General features: G+C 31.4%; 1 protein-coding gene and 2 pseudogenes across 4 annotated transcripts in view; all 3 read right to left on the bottom strand.

Moving 5' to 3' along the window:
* Window positions 1-13997: 13997 nt before the first annotated feature.
* On the bottom strand, window positions 13998-17813 carry LOC149889269 (uncharacterized; annotated as a pseudogene).
* Window positions 17814-19041: 1228 nt separating this feature from the next.
* Window positions 19042-21751, bottom strand: LOC145188583 (uncharacterized). Of its 3 annotated transcripts, none has more exons than XM_090083811.1 (5): window positions 20338-20662; window positions 20132-20259; window positions 19878-20015; window positions 19696-19755; window positions 19042-19306 (listed from the first exon to the last, which is right to left on the bottom strand). In XM_090083811.1, exons 2-5 carry the CDS (start codon window positions 20132-20134, stop codon window positions 19268-19270), a joined length of 240 nt encoding a protein of 79 aa, XP_089939937.1. In that variant the 5' UTR covers window positions 20135-20259; window positions 20338-20662; the 3' UTR covers window positions 19042-19267. The 3 variants fall into 3 exon arrangements, 2 of the variants coding, with proteins under 2 accessions (XP_089939937.1, XP_089939936.1); XR_016451417.1 differs by having other exon boundaries at window positions 19304-19427; window positions 20338-20664; XM_090083810.1 differs by having other exon boundaries at window positions 19304-19427; window positions 20338-21751.
* LOC149889268 (uncharacterized) overlaps window positions 20800-22556 on the bottom strand; it is a 3039-nt pseudogene continuing 1282 nt past the window's right edge. Inside the window, exon 2 of the transcript XR_016451418.1 lies at window positions 20800-22556. This exon is cut by the window's right edge and continues 59 nt beyond it. The product of XR_016451418.1 is annotated as an uncharacterized LOC149889268 (transcript).

Below are 22556 nucleotides of genomic sequence, written 5' to 3'. Positions count from 1 at the left end.
ATTATGAATAAATGTCTGCTTCACATCGTATTTATCACTTTCCGGTTCGCTCACTATTCTCACATCTTTTCCCTTCGGCATTACATCATACCAAAAGAAATTTTGTGGTCTTAACCCTCGCATTTTAAAATTAATTTCCCCTCGATTTTTATCCGTCACCATCTCACAAAAATTTCTTTCTCTTGAAATGTAACTTTCATTTTTCAAAGGACTAGCGGATATTCCACTACAAAACGAACCATTCCAAAATTTAAACGGTAAATAAGAATTTGGAATCAACGGAAAATTCATGTTCCACCAATTTTTATCAATATCACTTCGTAAATCATTCCACTTAAGCCACTTTGTACCATCATTCATAAATGTTCTTTTCATAAATACATTATCGTCATCATTCCTTTTCAAATATTCATCATTTACTAACTGTACAATACTGTGATATATATTAGGTTTTTTCCGCACGTCTTCTCGAAAATCAATAACTTTTACATCCCAACCATGTACGATACACACCTTTTCTGTCATCCAATCTAATATTACCGGTTCTTCATCCAATCCAATCCGAGAATAAAATTCATAATTATTATTATTATAATACTCTTTTACCTTTTGAATCCACGGATCATTTGTTTTATCTTCTTCTTTTTCCATTAAAGATAAATTAGTAGGAATTAACATAGATTGTAAATGAATTATAGAATCTCTCTTCAACATATTTCGAGTTACAGTTTTTCTAAAATCAACAAAAGGTAAAGTAAATTCATTCGTCACATTAAAAAGATTTTTTGTTGATGATGAATCGCCACGAATTTCTGAATAATAATAATGTGTAGCTTCATATAACGAATCATCTAACACTTCTTCCCACAACATTTTCAAAGAAAAAATTAATATTATATTAATCAATTGAATATATAATATATATTAATCTATTTATATTCTCACCTATATTTATATATTATTCTTTCTTTAACAGATACTATTACAAATGTTATATAAAAGCATTATTATCATCATTTTTAAATGGTGCTTTTTCATTATTTTTACTAACACGTCCGCATATATATTATCCTTACTTACCCCCGGTTTTTCTTTTTGTTTACTTTTCTCTGCAATCTGATTGGTCGTTTGGTTTTTTTGTTTACTTTTCTCTGCAATCTGATTGGTCGATTTGGGACCCCCCGCAACGTTTTGTTTACATAAGGGCCGTCGTTTGTTTACTTAAGGGTCGTTTTCTCTATATATACCGGTGCGAACGTTAATCTAGCATTTGGGCGAAAGCCCCAAAGGAGATCGGACGGCGAAGCTCTACTCAAATTTTTTCCAAAATGGCGTCGAAGGAAGGTAACTTTGTTGTTCATTTTATTTTTTCTTTATTTGTAAACATGCGCGGTTTAGCATCTTTGGGGCCTGGAAACTAGTAATTTCCCAGGGAATTTCCCTAGTAAAGGTAGGCATTTTTTTAGTATATTTTAACGGTGTTTTTTTTCATTATTTTACAGGGTGTTTTTTTCATTATTTTACACGGTGTTTTTTTCATTATTTTACACGGTATTTATTACGTTTTTAAACGGTGTTTTTTCATAATATATTTTATACATATATTTGTTAAACGCATATTTTATTCATTTTTTTTCTATAATGGAAGCTGTTTCTGATGTATTTTTATTTTTCAGCAATTCTCTATTTACAAATTTGTATACAGAGGATGAAAACGTGCAGTTGCGTGTCCGCACCTTCCTGATTGGTTGAAATTCATCACGTGATCATGACGTTGGTAATCACGTGATCATGAAGTTGTTGGTTCCAATCACATCATCGATGACGTCATCATATCGTCACCATGGATGACACGATCATGTTGGGGAGTCGTGCTTGCACGACGACACAACGTGATTGTGACGTCCATGACGTGACGATATGATGACGTCATCGATCACGTGATTACCAACGTCATGATCACGTGATGAATTTCAACCAATCAGGAAGGTGCGGACACGCAACAGCACGTTTTCATACTCTGTATACACATCATCACCCATCTACACAGTCTTTAGCTATTACAGGTATTGAAGCTCAAGCAATATCATCAAGACGCATTCAGAATTTATGTTTTTATTCTATATCTCAAGATTCTGACTCTGATGACGCTGTGATTTGGAATACTGACTCAGAATCAGATGCAGATTATTTAGACACAGCTGAAATCCGTAAGCGAAAATGGAACGGAAAAGATAAAACTGAACAAATGAAATCACCGTTACTATCCTTAGCACAAGCCTGCGATAGAGTAGGTGTTTCAAGCAGAGGTGCTTTATAGCGTGTGCTGTGCTGGAAGATATGGACATAATTTCAAAAGGAGACAAATCTAAAGTAATTGATAAAAACAAGATTAAAAGAGAACGAAAGAAAAACAGACTTAAAATGCAACATTTAGACCATAAAAATATTCAAATGTTTGAAGGTTTGTATTTTGATGGAAGAAAAGATACAACATTAGTAAATGATACAAACATGGAGAAAAATATACGAAAAACTATAAAAGAAGAACATGTAAGTTTTGTACAGGAACCAGGTTCAAAGTATCTAAGGCATATAGAGACTGCATCAGGGGATGGATACAGCATTAAGACAAGTATATAAACATTTTAAACTCAAAACAACATTGATAAATCTCAGTTAGTTGCCATGGGTTGTGACGGGACAGCTGTCAATACCGGATTTCTTAATGGTTTTATTGCTTTGTTCGAGTTAGAACTAAAAAGACCTGTCCACTGGTTTATCTGTCAAATACATGCTAATGAACTGCCTCTACGGCATCTAATTCAAAAACTAAACGGACCTACATCAGGACCTAACGGATGGTCTGGACCAATCGGAAGAGAAATTAATTCTCTTCCGATTAGTCAACTACATTCCTGTCAGTGTCACATTGCCAAAAATAGACAAAAAATCTCTTAGTTCTGACCAAATATACTTACTTGATATTTGCAAAGCAATATCTACAGGTTATTGTCCAAACGCTTTGGCTAACCGAAATCCTGGAAAACTTAACCATGCCAGGTGGGTGACCACTGCAATCAGAATATCAGGCTGAGAGAAATAGTTGAGTTTGTTATTAAAGTTTACTGCCAAATGTGGTTCAATATAAGATGTAATCCCTCGTGCACGGAAGGTGCTAGACATTTATGGCTAACTATCAATTTATCCAGGTATGCCAGTAGTGAAATAAAAAGTATCATCAATCCAGTTATACAAAGAAATGGTTTTTTTGGGCATCAAGAAAACATGCTTCTTGCTATGATATCGGATGCTCGCGAAAATGTTAGGAAATTGGCATTACAACTGATAATGAAAGCAAGATCGATGAAAACAAACAAAGTTCGAAAGTTCCCTATACCAGAAATCAATTTTGAAGCAAAAGACTATGTAGATCTAATTGATTAGAAAAAATGTGAACTAAATGAACCTCCGATTACCACTCACATTTCAGATGAAAATCTAATTGAAATGTTAACAAATGTTTATCTTCCAGATGTGCAGTATTCTCCACGCCATACTCAAGGAGTAGAGAGATGCATCAAACTTGTAACCGAAGCTTCAGATCAAGTTTGCGGTTTAACTAAAAGAGACGGCTTCATTCGTGCAAGACTTGCATTGCTAAAAATAATGCCTTTATTCAACACAAAAAGACAGCTTGAGAAAGATCCAAATGGATCAGATAGTTGAACTTTATTACAGCGAAAGTTTAAACATTTTTCAAAAATATTTTCTATATAACTTTAATTGTATATTATGGACTGCAGAGCTTGTTTGCCAGAAACTCATTAAACAGTGTTTTTTCTTAAAAACTCAGCCCTCAAACCAGCAGCTGAAGACATTGAAATATTTTCTTAAAAATTCTAACCATTTCTAACCTGATCATTTTGTAATGTTTAAACTCTAATTCAACTCTAGTATATGCATAGAATTTGTTACTTTTATTTTATAAAAAAGGTCAAAAAATGCGTTTTTGTAAGAAAAATAAAACCCAACCGCGAACTGAAGATATTAAATATATACAAAAAAATTTGGCACAATTATTTTTTTTAGCATTATGCAACTTTTCCGCTCTATTACATAATCAAATTCAAAAAAAGTTGTTTTTTGATACACCCTAATGAGAATCTTAAACTGTATGAGGGATTGGGATTAAAAATTTCAAAGGTAAATACGGTATTATAGTTTAAAGAGCGAGATTGGCTGAGAGAGTTCATCGATCTCAATACAAATTTAAGAACTAAAGCAACAAACAACTTTGAGAAGAATTTTTTTAAGCTGATGAACAATTCGGTGTTTGGAAAATCATGGAGAATATTGAAAAGCGAGTGAACGTGAAACTTATGGCAAAAAAAGAAGAAACCATGAAATTGCCTTTTAAACCGAATTACGATAGCCAAACGATATTTGATGAAAACTTGATCGCCCTTCACATGAAAAAACAAAGTTGGTATATGACAGCCGATTTATTTGGGAATGTGCATATTGGATTTTAGCGAAACTTTGATGTTTGAATTTCATTTATGATTACGTAAGGAAAATGTATTCTAATGGTGCAAAGTTGTTACAGACGGATACGAACTCGTTGATTTATGAAATCAAGACAGATGATTTTTACAAAGACGTTTCAAAAGATGTAGAGAGTGAATTCGACACGAGTGAATTTGATAAAGACCATCCAGCTAATAGCAGTGTTGGGTTTAAGGTAGGTGCAAACAAAAAGGTGATAGGAATGTTTAAAGATGAGATCTCTGGAAAACAGATTAAGGAATTTGTTGGACACAGATCAAAATTGTATTCTTACAAACTGCATGAAAAAGATTACAAAAAATGCAAAGAGGTGAAGAAAAATATAATGAAGAAATACATCACACATGAAGATTACAAAAACTGCTTGGTAAGTAAAAAAGAACTGGTAAGGAGCATTAGCGTGATAAGATCCAATTTACATAAAGTATTCACAGAAGAAATAAACAAAGTAGCACTTAGCGCTGATGATGATAAAAGAGTCATATTAGAGGATGGAATACACACGTTGGCATACGGGCATTACAAATTAAATTACAATTAATTCATGAATTTTACTTGTGAAATATAAAAAACTATCGAAATAAAAAAAAAGATCAATGTAGAAGGAGTAATATTGTCAAACGAGCCTATATCAAATTTTCAGCAAATAGAGGCAGCAAAAAAACTAAAAATAAAAAACTTTAAAGGCGTTTTTGTAAGAGATGAGCTACCGAAAAAGGTAAGTAAAAAGAATGCGGAATAGTGAATACAGGAGATTCAACCACAAATGGGTTCCATTGGGTATGTTGGTATAAAGACGGAGATAAAAAATATAGCTTTAACTCTTATGCTCAACCTTCACTTGTAGAAGCTTGATGAAGGAAACGACTTGCAAAGCGTGATCAACACGCTTTGGTAAAAATAAAATTGTAGACATATAAAAATGATTGATAAATTCAACAGAAGCGAATTCAGTGTATATTTTGATCCTCTTTCAACAGACCTTACTAGAAACGCTTTTATAAGAACTGATGGATCTAGCACCATTACTTCAGACATTGATTTAAACTCCAAGAAAATAATCAACTTGACACAACCCGTCAACTTCCATGGCGCTGCTACTAAAACCTATGTAGACACACACTCATCATGTAGAACTGGTGGAGGAACCATTACCTCAGACTTGGATTTAAACTCTCACAAACTCATCAATGTGAATGAGCCTACAAGTCTGCATGACGCAGCTACAAAAAACTATGTCAATGTAAGCACAAGCCTGTGTGTAAAAACAGACTGATCTAGCACGATCAGCGGAGATATCGGTTTGAATTCTCAAAAATTGATCAACGTATCTCATCCAACCAGTTTACGCGATGCTGCAACAAAAAGCTATGTAGACACTAAAGTAGCATACTCAAATATCTTTTACACAAACATTATCATGACGTCACACAAACTAACAAATCTAGTTGAACCCACATTATCCACAGACGTTGCTACTAAAAACTATGTAGATACTCACGCATCCTCTGGAATAGGAAGTATAACCTCAGACCTCGATTTAAACTCGCACAAACTCATCAATGTGTCTGAACCCACAAACGTGCAAGACGCTGCTACAAAAAGCTATGTGGATGTCTTGTCTCAAAAATCTTTCAAGTCTTGTACCAGGATCAGGATTTACAAGTTTAGGATTAAAATCACAAACAGTAGCCCTGGATTGCCTGATGCAGTAACAGTTTTCACCTACTCTGACGGTCCTGGAGTTCTAAGAAGATTGTGGCTAGCTATCAACGGAACAGTCACAGGAGGACTAAGCGTCCCTGGAAATGTTTTCATAAGAATTTATGCAGACGGAGAAATTGGAGTTGGAAATTATTCAGAAACCACAGACAGCACTGTTTTTCCCTGCGACTTGCTATTCTCTCCTCTTGGTGGAGCATTCTATGCCAACTCTTTTCAAGGATGTTATGTACCATAACCTACTGGATTCAATCCTTCATCACTACACTCTTAACAATCCCTCCCTCCTTGCCGTTTTATAAGCTGTACTCTAGAACGTTCAGATATTTAAGCACTATCTACGGAAACGAATACGTATTGTTAAACTCTGCAGGTAAAGGAAATGGTGTTTATTTAAAATACATTAGAGTGCACATCGTTAGAGCCTCTGGAAACTAGTGGGAATCTAGAGTTAGAATGTATGACAGTAATTTACCTCCAGTAAATGGAACTGTACTCAGTCCATGGACTTCCTATAATGGTAAAAACTACACAAACTTTGTTGGTTATGATAGCAACAGCAAGTGCATTTTTTCATCCTCTGGATTGGAATATTTTTACTTGTCCTTGTGGAACGGATCAAACCTAACCTCTTTTAACAACAAGTCGTCAGGATTGCTGTATCAATCCACCGCTTCCATTGGCTTTTACCACCACCATCTCCTTTTAAAGAAATTTTGGAGAAGCCGACTCCATCCCCAGCGTTGGCTCTGGAAGAAGGCTAGTCGTCACACTCAACTCTGATGACGCGCAAGTCGGACAATCCGGAAGCTTTTATCGGCTTCTTGGTCAGGTTTATTATTACGCATAGTGTAAAATGATATAAAAATTTTTTTTCTTGTATTATAAAAAATTAGTTCAGTTGAAAATAATGTCGATGACTTTGAGAAAAAAATAATGATAGAACATTCCATAACACTAGGTTGGAAATTAAAAGAAATGCTCATAGATGGAATAGAAAGACGAATAGAATATGATGAATTTGAAATACGATTGATCGAAGATGGCAAAAAAAAACAACAAACAAACAGGATAACGAACTTGCGCATGATGATGTTAACGAGAAAGATGATGAGAAAAAAATTGAATCCAACTGACGGCATGACGTGAAAAATGAAAAAAAACATTTTACTTTTTCTATTCAGCGTGAAATCCTGCACGGGGAGGGGGGGGGGGGGAATCCTGCACGGCGTGAAAAAAAAAGGAGATAATATAAAAAACGTTTGGACCATATCATGCACGGAAAAAATTAATGGTTCACTTATGGTTGATGAGCCAGAATCGGTTATCCCTAGAAGTATCGAATGGTAACCTGCAATTATGTAAAATGACATTTTGATCATAACTTGATTTAATTCAGTCTGCAACTTGTTGTTGAACCTCAGATGTATCCTCTGCAGCATTGAATGTATCCTCTGCAGCAGTAAATTGACCTTTAGATTGATTATGTTGAGATTCTTTCATAGGTTTGAATTCTGTGTAATAATACATATACAGTTTAAGGATGCGGTCAGCATTTAAAACATTTTATTTAAGATAATCACTGTTTACTGATATGTCGGCACTTGAAGCAAAGTTTTTTGTGTCGGATTATTTTCTTTCTTGATTGAATATTAGTTGCTGAACAATAGTACTGCGATTTATGCGACTGATCACAAAATAAACATTTCTTTAGAATTTGATGGTTTCTTGGATTCTATTATTTTAAATTGAATTGTATTTTGAAGGTTTCTTGGATCTTTTATTTTAAATTGAATTGTATCAATGCGGTACCCTGCTAAATGATTTAGATGAATGAACTCGATTAAACTTTTTACTCTTTGCAAAATTGTTAAATGCTTCTATAGTAACTAATCTGTCTGATTTATTAATTGAGTTAGTTAAATTATTCTGATACAAATATTTGTAAATTTATTGCTAAAAATAGCAATAAATTTACAAATATTTATATCAGTTCTGATCAAAATGTAGCTGAAAGAAACCTTACAAGAGAACTGGTCAAAGAAAGAAATGAAAAAAATGCAAATTTAGATGAAAACGGCAAGTTGAATAAACCTTTTCGATATAGGATTAGAGGCAACAGACTTGTTGAAATCCTTATCGATAATCAACCAAAATACCAAAAAACAACCAAAAATAGCAATGTTAAAAGATGTCTGTCTTGTTGGTACACCAATGCAACGTCGTTAAATAACAAGTATGAAGATTTATGTTAGAAATTGAAGTTAAAAAACCTCAAATAATAATGGTTTGTGAAACATGGAAGACAGATTTCTTTTCAATATATGTACCAGGTTATTCAATATATCGCAAAGATCGTTCTTATAGCAAGGGTGGTGGTGTTTGATTTTATGTTCGCAATAGTATCAAATTATTTGAAGTATCAAATAGTATTTTAAACAATAATGGCATTGAGCAGATATGGTGTTCGATTGATAAAAGAAATAAACAGATATTATGTGGATGCATTTATGGTACAGGTGATAGCAGTTTTGAAGTATGTGAAAACATAATAAAATCAATTAACTGTGCAACTAATTTAATTGAAAATAGAAAATATAATGGTTTATTGCTATGTGGTGATTTTAATTTCATATGGTTAAGTGGAATAATGAAAATATTGGTATTGTTAATGACAATAACAAATCAGCTTCAGCATTTATTGAATGTTTCCAAGACAATTTTCTGCATCAAAATGTGATAAAACCGACATTTCAAATGAACGCAAACCGACAAACAAATGTTCTTGATTTAATTTTTACTGAATCAAATGGTGGAATATTCATGTTAGAACACTCTCCACCTCAAGGAAATATACAACATGGTCATTAGGGTACAGTGAGAATTTTATTTTCTTCTAAAAACTTAAGAAAAGGTGTATTCTTATGTAAAATCAAATTTTAAATAGGGTTTCCTTAAAAAAATCTTTGATCGGAAAAAGTTTTGATACCCAAATTTTCACTTTTAGAAATTGCAAAATTTAGTAAAATCTTATTTGTCACATTTGTCCTTTATTATGTTTTACATGTCCTTCTTTTTCATTGCGATGAAATATTAAATGCAAATAATGTTTCTATACCAGTTGCAAGTTTTTTTGATACTTGTTTCAAAGTCATTATCTTGCATGAATCCTACCAGCAATGAAGATTCTGGACATTTCAGGGAAGAGGGTCTTCAATTTTTAATGAGGTTTTAATGATAAACAAATTTGCTTATAACAGTTGTTTTTTTTTGTTTCATTAGAAATAAAGGTGGTGCCAGTGATGCGGTTTCCCCAAAAAACAGGAGGTTTATCCCATCTTACTCAAATAATATTTTGATAACACAACTATAACACTATTAAAAAAAACAATAAACAAAATAACATATCTTTCAAATCTATTCACATTGAAAATTTTTAAAAATTTTTTTCTTTGTTTTTAAAACAGGTAGCAACTCTCTATGTTGAGCTCTAGCTCTTATATATCCATCTCTTGCATCTGGTCCAACTACTGACATGGATGCTACTGTCACTTGTTTTACAGCACGCTCGGTACTTTGAGTATGAATTTTAACAGAAGGAGTTATTAGAGGTGTCATTCTTAACAATACCAACTTATCTTTAGAGAGTGAACAAGTAAAAACAGGTTCTTGTACTTTACCATTTTCCCATTTGACTAGCTCATGAAGAGTAGTTGCTGCAAAGTTCAGTTTAGGTGTTTTTCTTGGTCTGATTCGCATGTCTCCCAGGATATCATTACCCCTTTGTTCTAAAATTCGGTCAACTGCAAAGTTGCGGTTTTCTGCATTTTTAATAGATAATAAAGAAATTAATAAACTTTCATGGTTCGCATACCAAGCGCCTAACTGGATGTAGGGAGTCACAATTTCTCTTACTATAACAGGTTGATTTCTAAGAATTCTCAATTGAGAAGGAATGTCATTGGAAGCATCTTCAAGTCTGTCTTTAACTTTAATGTCAAAAAGAAGTTTAAAGTAAAATTGTAAACAAAACAAGACAAGTAACTCAAGATTTTTCAAATTCTGATTAGTTAAGTCATGTTTCCTTGTCCACATAAAGACTATTCTCATGCCAGTAGTGAGCCATCTGGCATGACTGAAGGGGCCACATTGAATTTCTCTAAGATTAGGTGGCAATCTTAACTGCTTTACATAACTTGTAGGTTTGTTTTAGATCTGTTGACATATTTTTTAGTATTGTTTCTGGAATGTCAACAAAGCTCTCTCCTTCTGGAAGAGCTTTAAATTGAGGATTGTACTCCATTTTATTAACATCAGCAAGACATTTTCCCACTGGACCTACAAAGCCAGTACTACATGGTGTTAGTCCATCAATTCCTTCTATTAGGTGACGCAAAAATAACTCATTTGAATGAAGCATGCATTTGGCCCAGTTGGAATTGTGACCTAACAGCTTTTCAAGATGTGTTATAGCACCACCTTTCCAGCCGGTGTTAAATGAAGTACTATCAGCTCCAAGTACTGAGCATGATTCAGTAAGATTATATTGTTGAAGGAAATTATAAACACCTTCAGCAATCTTTATAGCTGGCTTATCTGAATGGGTATTAGCATTTGGAGTAAAATGACCAAGATATCAATCACCAGGTTCTATAGTCACAGTAATGTGTTGCTCTTTGATAATAATAGGATGTAGCTGTCCATTTGAATCATTTATCATCGTTCTTGTTGAATCTTTTCTTCCATCAAAGAAAATGCCAGTATTATCTGCTTTTGGAAGATTGAAATTGTCATTATTCTTTGCTACTACCATGAGTTTTTTCTTGCTCTTGTCAACTTAGAAGGATCACAAAGGTAAGATTATTCAGGGGTGAGAAATCCTACTTCAATTAAATCTTGCAGATAACTTGTATCAGTTGCTGCAGTTGCAGCAGGTGAAGTCCCAAACCTATAAAATAAAACTATTTTATATTTATATTTATTAATTCTTGCTGCTCAACAAAATAATAATCTATATGATTACCTTATACTAGCCATTGCTGTGTTTTTTATTGACATAGTGTTTTTTCTTGACTTTTTTTCTAAATATTGTGTTACAAGGAAAGCATAGACACCTAATTTATCCTTTAAAAGCCTTTCAACCAACAACTTAATTTCATTGTCTTGCTTTAAAGTAAAGTTAACATTAACTGGATTATAGTTGTCATTGAGAGATATATCAGGAGAAATATTTTTTTGATATTCTTCATATAATTCTATATGTTGTTTTTCTGTGACCCAAAACCAAACTTTTACAAATATCATTTTTGTTTTATATGTATATGTGTGTGTGTGTGTGTGTGTGTGTGTGTGTGTGTGTGTGTGTGTGTGTGTGTGTGTGTGTGTGTGTGTGTGTGTGTGTGTGTGTGTGTGTGTGTGTGTGTATATATATATATATATATATATATATTGCTATTAAAACAAAGAAAATATTTATTATTATGAAATTATATTTACCTCATATGATGCTTGATCATCTTGTAGTTTTTTCATTATTTCCTCATAAGATTTTTTGCCACTGATTTTTCTGTTATATTTTTTTCTAAGTTTCGTTGTCTTAATCTTATCAGCATGTCCCATTTGCATGTCAGACTTTTCACCTGTCTTATTTCTTTGACTGTATAACCACCTGAGCTCCATAGTTGGAATTTTTTTAGAAAAATACAGGTGCAATGTATATGTGCTTTACTTTTACAATTTTAGGCGGAAGAACATCCAGACAGATCATGTTCACACATATGTATCTTATGAGGACATGTTATGAGGTCCATTCGCTTATCTAACTTCAATTTGAGTTCTTCTTTTACTTTTGCCTTAGTTCTTCCCCATGCAACGTTTTCTACTTTCTCCCAAAGGGTTTTAATTCTATAATAAAGCGATTTCTCACCAATATTAACTGGCTGTTGAAACTTAACATTTGCTTTTCTAAATTGAGCAAGAACAAATGGAATCAGATCGCTAGCAAGATCTTTGTTAGAATATTTATTATGGTGTAGATTGCATGATATGCTTTAGTGTTCTTTAGTAAAATCCCTTTTTGAATAACTGCTCTGTTTGTAGGCAGCTCACTAGGAATAAAATCTTTTCCAGGTCCAATAAAATCTGAAATTGCAGTGGTGGATGATCTAATCTTAACTTTCGACATTTATGAATATCTCGATTAAATAACTAATAACGACTAAAATAATAACAGACTTCAATCTTGTATAAAGCTTTTATACAGCAGAGAGCCAAGTGAAAATATCTTTTAAAATTAATCCGGCGCTGCGCTTATTAGGAGAGTTTATTACATAAAAACGGATTTTGTTAATTCTATAATAATTTAATATTTTTTTATTTTAATAATGTGTTAATATGAGAATTTGGGTACCAACACGTTTTCTGATCAAAAAGTGGTTCATAACAAACCTACCTTGAAATTTAATTTTACATAGGAATACACCTTTTATTAAGCTTGAATTTTATTTTTTTCAAAAACATATAAATCTCGCTGTACCCTAATGGTCATCATATATTAGACTTCAAATTTTCTTTAAAATCAGAAGATAAAACAAAAAAGTTAATTAATCAAAAATTTATGTTCAATAAAGGAAATTATGATGAATTATCTAAATATTTTAATGATTATAATTGGGAAAAAAATGTTTGAAACTCTCGATGTAAATGAGTGTTATAAAAAATTGTTAGAAATTTATAATAAAGGATGTGATGGTTTTATTCCGAAGCTTCAATACGATGAAATAGTTAGACGTAAACCTCTTTGGATGACAAACGAGTTAAAATGTTTATCAAAATATAAAAGAAAGCTTTGGTATACTTGCAAAAGCAATGGATTTAAAGACAAATAACTGACAAAAGAATATAAAAAAACAAGTAGTACACTGAAAAAGTTAATTAAAAAGCAATTAAGAAATATGAAAAAACGCTTACAACAACCGCTAAAAAGAATCCAAAAAGTGTATATGCTTATATCAACAGCAAGACGAAGATAAAAAATACAATCAAAGCATTGAAGGTCAAAAATGGGGAAATAATAACAGAAGGTTCAAAAATTGCGAATATACTAAATGATTTATTCAGTTCAGTCTTTGTTAAAGAAGAAAAAAATAGTCCACCAAGTGTTCAAAATCATGCAAATGTCAAATGTCAAACTCCTTTATTCACCTTAGAACTTATAGAAAAACAATTATTGAAACTAAATGTAAATAAATCAGCTGGTGTCGACAAAGTACACCCAAGAGTTTTAAAAGAATTTTCAAGTGCGTTAGCAAATGCACTATCAATTATATTATATTAAATAGATCACATTCAACTGCAGTTTTACCAAAACAATGGTTATGTGCAAAGATTACAACTCTATTCAAAAAAGGCGACAAACTGAAAGCTACAAACTATAGACCAGTCTCTTTAACATCAATCCCAGCCAGCATTTCAACGTTGATTTAACGTTGATTCAACCTTGATTTATCGACGTTGATTTAAGGTTTATTTGGAAACAAAATATCGACGTTGAAATATCAACGTTGATTCAACGTTGAAATATTAACGTTGATTCAACGTTAAAAAATCAACGTTGATTCAACGTTAAAAAATTAACATTGATTTTTTAACGTTGAACTGACGTTACGTTTTATGAACTTTCGAAAGATAATACTTTAAAACATTTACTAAAATGTATTTGTATTTAAAAATTTACAAGTGGGGGTAATTTCTTTCTCTTTTTCACCACTACCTTCGCTTTCGTCTGACTCAACGTCACCCTCTACTTCACAGTCATCGTCATTTTGATTTTCTTTATCACCTTCAAGAACTTCTTCATCTTCTTCTTTCTGGTTGCAGGATTTCCGTTTACCTCCATTAAAACGATAAGGAACATATTTCAAGCAGGAGGCTATAAACGTGCGAGTTTCTTTTTCTGTAGCTTTTGTATCACAACGCTTAATCGATTCTAGAAAATAAATGCAAAAATATTCAAACTTGGTGAAGTGAATAAAAATGCAGAGAAAGGAAAAAAGAAAATCTTCCATTCACATTATTTTATACGAACACATGAAGTTTACAATTTTCATGTAGTCGTAAACAGATTCATTTTACTTTTTGATGAACTTGTGCATGGAAAGTTTTTCATCTATTTTATGTGAATTCAACTAAATTTATCTATTTTCAGCAGGCAGCCAATAAAAAGTAGTATACAAAAAAGTTTTTAATAAAACAATATAGATCTGCATCTTGCCTAAATTTTAACATTTAAAATCTAAATAGTATCCTACCAATTATAGCTTTATAAATATTCAACCCTTCCATAGGTAATTTCACTGTTTCTTTTCCTTTCGAACCAACCAAATTATACTTAGATTGAAGTCTGTTTGTCATCAGCCTTAAAATAAAAGAATTGATATATAACGTTGGCAACAAAATATTAAACATGTCAAAAGAGAATTTCAACATTTTAAAATCTTTCTAAAAATAAAATATCGGTGGATTTGTTTTTCATTACAAAACTAGTATTATTGATTAAAGAAATGTTTTAACCTGTTTATCATGTTTGTAACACTTTTCTTTCGATTGTTACTGCCAATGGAAGATAGCTGCCTTACCTGATATAAAAATAGAATACAAAATAATATCTCTATGAACAATGTGGCAATCTTGCACAATAGAAGATCTAAATTTTCAATGGACATTTTTGGTAATACCTGCCCAATACCCAAGATATAGATAACATTCACCCAATGACTTTAATCAATAGTATATTTTAATGAAAAATAACTTACAAACTTTTTGAGAACTTTTTTGTCAGCTCCAAGTTTTCAATCAAATTAATATAGAACATTAGCATCATCAAGTTGTATTAGTATCTCTGTTTCAGCATCTTTCATCCTGGTGTCATTAATTGCTAACTTTTTAGAAATTTCATTCATTTGCAAGGTTATTTGGGCTAACTTCCGTAATACTTTATGTTGAAATCCTAAGTTGAAAAGAAACAGTACTTATAAATTACTGAAAGTGTGAAGTAATTAATTACTTAATGTGTTAAATTTTCAAATATGTCAACCTGGGTCTCAAAAGAAGTGAGATTATATAAAAATCTACAATAAATAATTATTTTAAATAAACCTACCATTATCTTCAAGATTTTTTGAGCTAATTAACTCATCCCAAGCACATGCAGAATCTCTTCTATAGTAATTGTTGTAGGTTTAAGGAATACCAGAAGAAAGATTGGTGAATGAGCATTCTGATATATTATTAATGGAATGATTATTTAATGCTTGCTTGAGTCCAGAAAAACCTTCACATATAGAAGAGGTAGTAGTTGACTTAAAGGGCATTGGTATGTTGGCTGATAAAGCAGTGAGTCCAGAATAGCCATCAGGTAAAGAAAAGGTTGCAGTATAACCTTTAAAAACCATATTAACATTAAAAACGTTTAACATAAAACTTACTACAGTAAACACCATTAATATGTTATTTTGAAGCTCTAAAAATCAATTTAAATGATTTAAAAAAAAAAGTAAAACAACAGCATGAAGGGAAAAGGTACCAGATAATATTTTTGGACTTGAATTATTCCTCGTTGCTTTTTATGGAATATCATAAAAGGTTCCTAAGAAAGAAGGAAGGAAAATAACTAATTGTCGTTTCTTTCTTTTCTTTTTTTTTTTTTATTAAAAAAGAACAACTTTGGTTAGTTTATTTATTGTAAAAGAAAGAAAAATAATAAAAAAAACAAAATAAAAAAACTTAATTAACAGCAAGATTAGTGTTATCAATAATATATTCTTTTACTTGTTTTCATTTTAGGTAGAACTGGCATTGGAATAGACTTTTCTGCTAACTAAACATTTGCATGTCTTTTTTCAGATGAGCTGGTACAACTCTTAATTTTCATTTGATTGCTATCCATTTCTCCAGCTGCCACATTGTCTCCATACTCCTCACATACTTCTTTGTCATCATCTAGGATGAAAATAATTTATGTTTACAATATGAAAGACTTATTTTAAGAAACAAAAATAAGGATGACTTCTTAATCATATGAAATTTTAACAAGCATTTATTAAATGTATGAAAAGACCTAGAAAAAGTTTAAAGACTGTTGTTTTCTCGCAGCGAACACAACGTTTCAGTTCTACATTTTCTCTTCTCCTTAAAATTTCCTTTACAAAAAGTTTTCCTTCAATTTATACTATACAAAGAACCTCAAATATGCTCATAAAATAAACCGCTTAAACTATATTTACAACATATCAAATAAACTACGTCAATCAAATCCGCCGTAAATAGTTTCTTCACGCAATTCAATTACACTCCTCCTTGATCCTTCGGGATCACATTTAATTCAAAGCAACTCTTGCTTTGCGGAACATCACAACAATTGTTTCTTTTGCGGATCCAAATCTCAAATACCGCTTCTGGCAATCCAACTACAACGCCAGTCGCACCCTCTCGTCAGGCTACTCTGCCAAACACGAGAAACGTTTTTAGATCAGCAAAAGAGACATCCATTTGTTCCTCATCTCTCATCTTCTGCTTCGTACACAACTCATGCCACGTAGGCATCCAAAGGAAAAACTCGATAAATAGACATCTTCGATTCTCTTCACATCCTTCTTATCTTCTACTCACAAACAATCGAAGACTAAGTATTACTTCGCAACAAAACTGGAAAGAGCACTGTCAACTCAACGCGTTGCTTCTCTGCAACAACTTTTGTTCGCTGCGACTAAATTGCGGGATCGGATATACCATCGTATTTTTCAAAGATGTTCTAATTATTCGAAGATGGCTCCATCATGTGCCCGGTTAGCTTGTTGTTTTCTCGCAGCGAACACAACGTTTCAGTTCTACATTTTCTCTTCTCCTTAAAATTTCCTTTACAAAAAGTTTTCCTTCAACTTATACTATACAAAGAACCTCAAATATGCTCATAAAATAAACCGCTTAAACTATATTTACAACATATCAAATAAACTACGTCAATCAAATCCGCCGTAAATAGTTTCTTCACGTAATTCAATTACAAAGACAAATCTTTAACGAATTTATTTCAGAAAGAGGTATAGGTGAAGTGCCTTAGGAGTATAGTGGACATTTATTTCAGTCATTGCAAATAATGCAAATAATTTAGTAGAATTGAAAGATCTCTTAAAAAATAATATTTTGTGTAAATATTGTGAATGTAAATAAATAGAGAGATGTTAAAGTCATTATGTTAAAAGAGTACATCATTTAACAATAATAAATCCTTAATTACCAGTTAGCTTTATGTATTTCAGCTTGAATTGATAAACAATCATCATTTGGATTTGACATTTTTTTCAGTGATGATTCCATATTCCAATTAGCCCAAAATAATTTGTCAATTTACCCAGTTTGATGGAAGATTCTGCTCAAATTCCTCTTATGAGCCATCCTTTGCATATTCGAAGCTCTGGTCCAAGACACTTTGTTTGTCACACGCACATGAATTTTCAATATTTAAATTATTGTACATCTGTTTGTCTAATTCATAACATGTGTGTGTTTATATATACATACATACATGCATACATACATACATACATACATACATACATACATACATACATACATACATACATACATACATACATACATACATACATACATACATACATACATACATACATACATACATACATACATACATACATACATACATACATACATACATACATACATACATACATACAGACATACATACATACATACATACATACATACATACATACATACATACATACATTCATGCATGCATACATACATACATACATACATACATACATACATACATACATACATACATAATTATATATATATATATATATATATATATATATATATATATATATATATATATATATATATATATATATATATATATATATATATATATATATATATATATATACCCAGAGCTACGAATCTTCAAAAAATTAACAAGATTTCTTAAAACGTTTCTAAGTAAGATTTGTAAGTCTTGCAAGACGTGCAAGAAAACTAGTAAGACCTTATTAAGATTTGTAAGTTTTCGTACGATTTCTTAGTAAGATTTGCAAGAGATGGAAGATCTTAATAAGTTTCATAATTTATAGTGTAATTTCTTAGTAAGATTTGTAAGAAATGGAAGATCTTACAAGATTAAGTGCGCAGGCATACAAAATGCGTCCTAATTAGCACACAAAATACATTTTGAATATTAGAAGATCTTAAGGTTTTGTAATATTCAAAAGATATTTACCAAAATTTTTTAAGATCCTACGGATTTAATCCGATTGCAAATAATATGAACTCGTATCCTCAGATATAGATTAAATATCAATAACCAAAACAAATATCTTAATTAATTTTAATTGAAAAGTTAATTACATTCAAAACTAATTAAAGATTATAATTATTAATAAAACTACTACTAAATTAAAAATGTTAACAATGTACATAAGTGTGTTTGTATGTGTGTATATATATATAAGAAAGAAAATCAATATATACAGCATATTCCTTGAAGAAAATTAGCCTATACTACATCCAAATTAATTTAAAATGAGAATATTGAATTTAAAACTTTAAAAATCGAAAGTACAGATAAGATAGAACAATACACATAAAAGAACTACTTTATGAAACGATGGATTTAGTGATAAATTAAAGTGAGTACATTACAAAAAAAACAAACGCTCTTTTATCCAATGCTGTCAGCTCAAAAGGCTCAAAAAGTGGACGCAGAATAGGTTAATATTTAGCAAGCAATATAAAATCATACAACATAAAACTGTTTTCAGTTTAATTGATTAAACATTTTCGTTTTAGATCGAGTCCCAGCTGGTTGATGGTTTTTACAGCTGTGTCAATAGCCTGTTCGCCAATGCGTTTTGCAATTCCTTCTTTAACTTTCTCTATTACCACACGAAATTCATCAGGGTAGCTTTTTCTTGCGTTTTCGCCAGTATAATTTCTTTTTGGATCGATTATATAGAAAAAAATTTCTTTAAAATTTCTGTACCGAGTAATTGTGTCGCTAATTTAATACCATACTTCGATGGCATGAATGTGCATAAATTAACACCCTCATGCGTCTACAGTTGAAAAAAATTTGTAATAACATTCTTCATTATTGATTAACTGTTATTAATAGCCTTACTACTGAAGGGGCAGGTACGGCTTCTTACACAAGCATAAAAACCACCATTATCAGGGTTTATCGAGGCATTTAAAAAAAATTAACATGAAAGACTACTGAAATCTTTAAAGACAAAATTTGATTTTTCTCAAATATAGAAAAAATGAACAACTTTGGGTCTTCCCCTGTAGTCTTTAAATACAATACATTACTTAGTAACTTACAATTGGTTCTGTGCTGCTAACAGTTGTTGGGGTATGGGTGATGTTCTTTTCCTTAAACAACTGTAAAATAACTAAAACTTAACATAATAACTAAATCTTAAACATAATCTGTTTACTATTATTAGTAAAGCATATATTGCATATAATTCTAAAATATTAAAAGTAATTAGTTTAAATCTTACGCCTTTAAGTAAAGATCTTGTTTTTGCTTGTTCTGCTGCAAGGTTATCAACTGATTTTGTCATAACTAACATAGTTTTATTCAAATTTTCAAGAACATTTACAAGTTTTTGTTCTGGAGCAACATTTTCTTCAGATTCCTAAAACATATTAAAATCAACTGAGAATTTCATTATATTAGAGTAGTTAGCAAGCTATTATATGACATATATACTTGAGACATTTGTGAGTAATTTTAGAAATACAGCTTTCTTACCATCAAATCATTAGGAATTGCCTCCAGTTGTGCAAAGCCTGAACCAGTCTTCTTATCTTGTTTTGTATTTCTTCATAAACACTTTCAGTAGAACTGTGTGTCGGTGTTGTTACATTATGCGTATAAATCTGGAAATAAATAATCAGTTATAAATAATTTTGTGACTTGGCCAAAGCAATAACTTTGATAGCTGTCAATAATCACACCTGTTTATCAAGAAGTTGAAGATTTTCTTCCTCATTGAGGAAACTTAGGCCATGTACACTAGTTTCCTGCAACCTTTCTTCCAGGCGCTCCTTTTGTGAATTAACAAAATTTTGATTACCAATAGCAACAACTTTTGCATCATAAAATTGATTGTTGTATTTTACCTGAATGATGCAACCAGGTTTAATAACTGATCCAGGTAATATAAGATTAGAGCAGCTTGAAATAATTGAATATTGCTGCTCTTTATCAAATAATAGTAATAATTTATCACAATAATTTATTAGTGGCTTGTTGCACCTGCTTGTCACCAATCGCTTCTCCATCTAAATATAAACTAAGTACATAATATTATTATAAGAATTTAAATTATAGGCAAGCTGGTGTATTTTAGTTTAGCATTTACATTTTACATCAACAAGATATAAAAGAAACCACTTTAAATATAAAAGACACAAACATTTGTTAGAAACATTGACATGTATTTAATGTTTAAAAATTTAGTCATGTTCAAACTCATATAAACAATTAATAACTTAAATCAATTCATAATTTTCTAAAACAATGCAATTATTTTTTATATTTTCACACTTCACATATTTGGTTTCCAATGACTTTCCACTATATACTTTTATGTGAGGAGTATGGTTAAATGTTGATTCATAAAAGTCACTAAAGTCAGTACCATCAGCAAGTTCATTTACAGCTGCAATCCAATCACTACCATCAAAATAGAAAAAATTGCATATAACATGATTATTATTGCTCAATTGGGCATAATGCATTGATGAATATTTTCCATTTCTATCATGTTTTGTGGAGTTAAATTGTTTGCCATAAATAACAATTCTAGCATAAGAATTTGCGGAAACATTGGTAGTAATTGTTTTTCCCAAGGAATATATGCTATTACTTTTGCTGGAACCTATATTTGACTTACATTTCTCATCGCTTTGCTTCTGTATAAGTTTTCTGACTACTTCAGAAATAATATTTCTTGGACCACTTATCAATCTGCGCAGTTTGCCCATGGTTGATTCAAAGCTAAATGCAGATGTCTCTGATAAAATACCATATTTCTTAACTTGATCAGGAAAATGTAAAAGTAAATGGTTATTGATTGTATAACAACTTTGTGATAATGTAGACAAATATTTATGATAATTTTTCAAAAGAAACTTTGCATTTTCAAGTTGTTCAATATTAGTAGATTCAAGACAAATTTTTACACCATTTGATAAATATAGAAAATTAAGGTAGCTTTCAGCTGGCAGAAAATCTAGTAACACAATTGGACCAGTGAACAAAAGGAAACATTTCCACAGTGATGCTTTCCAATCTTTAGCCTCTTTAAATGATTGTGGAGGCCTGTTTATTGAACTTGGAATCAAAAAGGATGAATGTTATTGGCTCATTTTATTTATATCAGCTTCATTAAGCATTTGAAACTTCTTCCAATAAAAGTATAATGATCTAACTGAACCTAAGCAGACACTATGCATGTAGTCAATTGGTGCACCTGTTGGAATTTTCATTAATTTATGTAATGCAGACAAACCAGTTACACCATTAGTTTTATTTAAAATATCTTGTTGGTGACTTTCATCTGTTCTCAGTTCATATTCATTACTACTTATATACAGATGTCTGTGATTTCTATGAACACCTGGAATTAGACACAGTGCAGCCAAAGTAACCATTATATTGCACCATATGCAAAATATTAGCTTTTGCAGGTAAATCACAAATCAAGAACAAAAAAATTATTTTTATCATTGCTCCTCTAAAATCTATATCAGTTGGAAAGGTGTTTACAAATCTCTGCAAGTAATTAGAACCATCTGTTTTAAAATCATACTTTGATTTTCCAACCCATATGCCAGCCAATAACATATTCTTATAGCTACTTCGGATCTTTGGTGGCAGTTGCTTTATTGATCCTAAGATAGGCCACATGGACAGCTGCGATGAGTTGCCAACTGCTCCACCATTAATATTTACACACAGATCAATTTCACTATTTCCTTGGTTTCCATGTTTTAAAGATAAATAACTTGATAATAAAGGCCAGTTTCTCTTAAGGATTGTTTTCAATTGTTGGTTAATGTCAAGTATAATATAACTGAATTGGTCACCTTCCATAGACATCAAAATATTCTTTTTATAATCAAGGTTATAATTATGTAATGCATAGTTGGTTGGAAAATTTGCAGCTGGA

Source organism: Hydra viridissima, unplaced genomic scaffold, assembly GCF_058129835.1.
Source record: "Hydra viridissima isolate aposymbiotic clone 2 unplaced genomic scaffold, HvirCarnegie_v1 scaffold_4, whole genome shotgun sequence".
NCBI classification, from domain to species: Eukaryota; Metazoa; Cnidaria; class Hydrozoa; order Anthoathecata; family Hydridae; genus Hydra; species Hydra viridissima.
The sequence above is the reverse complement of the archived record's forward strand: the minus strand, read 5'-3'. Positions and strand labels throughout refer to the sequence as shown.

Excerpts from the sequence above, each read along its gene's own strand:
- LOC145188583 (XM_090083810.1), bottom strand. Across the intron at positions 19,756-19,877 it reads CAAGATCTTTACTTAAAGGC|TTGTTTAAGGAAAAGAACAT; the intron begins GTAAGATTTAAA and ends GTTATTTTACAG. Across the intron at positions 19,428-19,695 it reads TTAGCAGCACAGAACCAATT|ACGCATGAGGGTGTTAATTT; the intron begins GTAAGTTACTAA and ends TTTCAACTGTAG.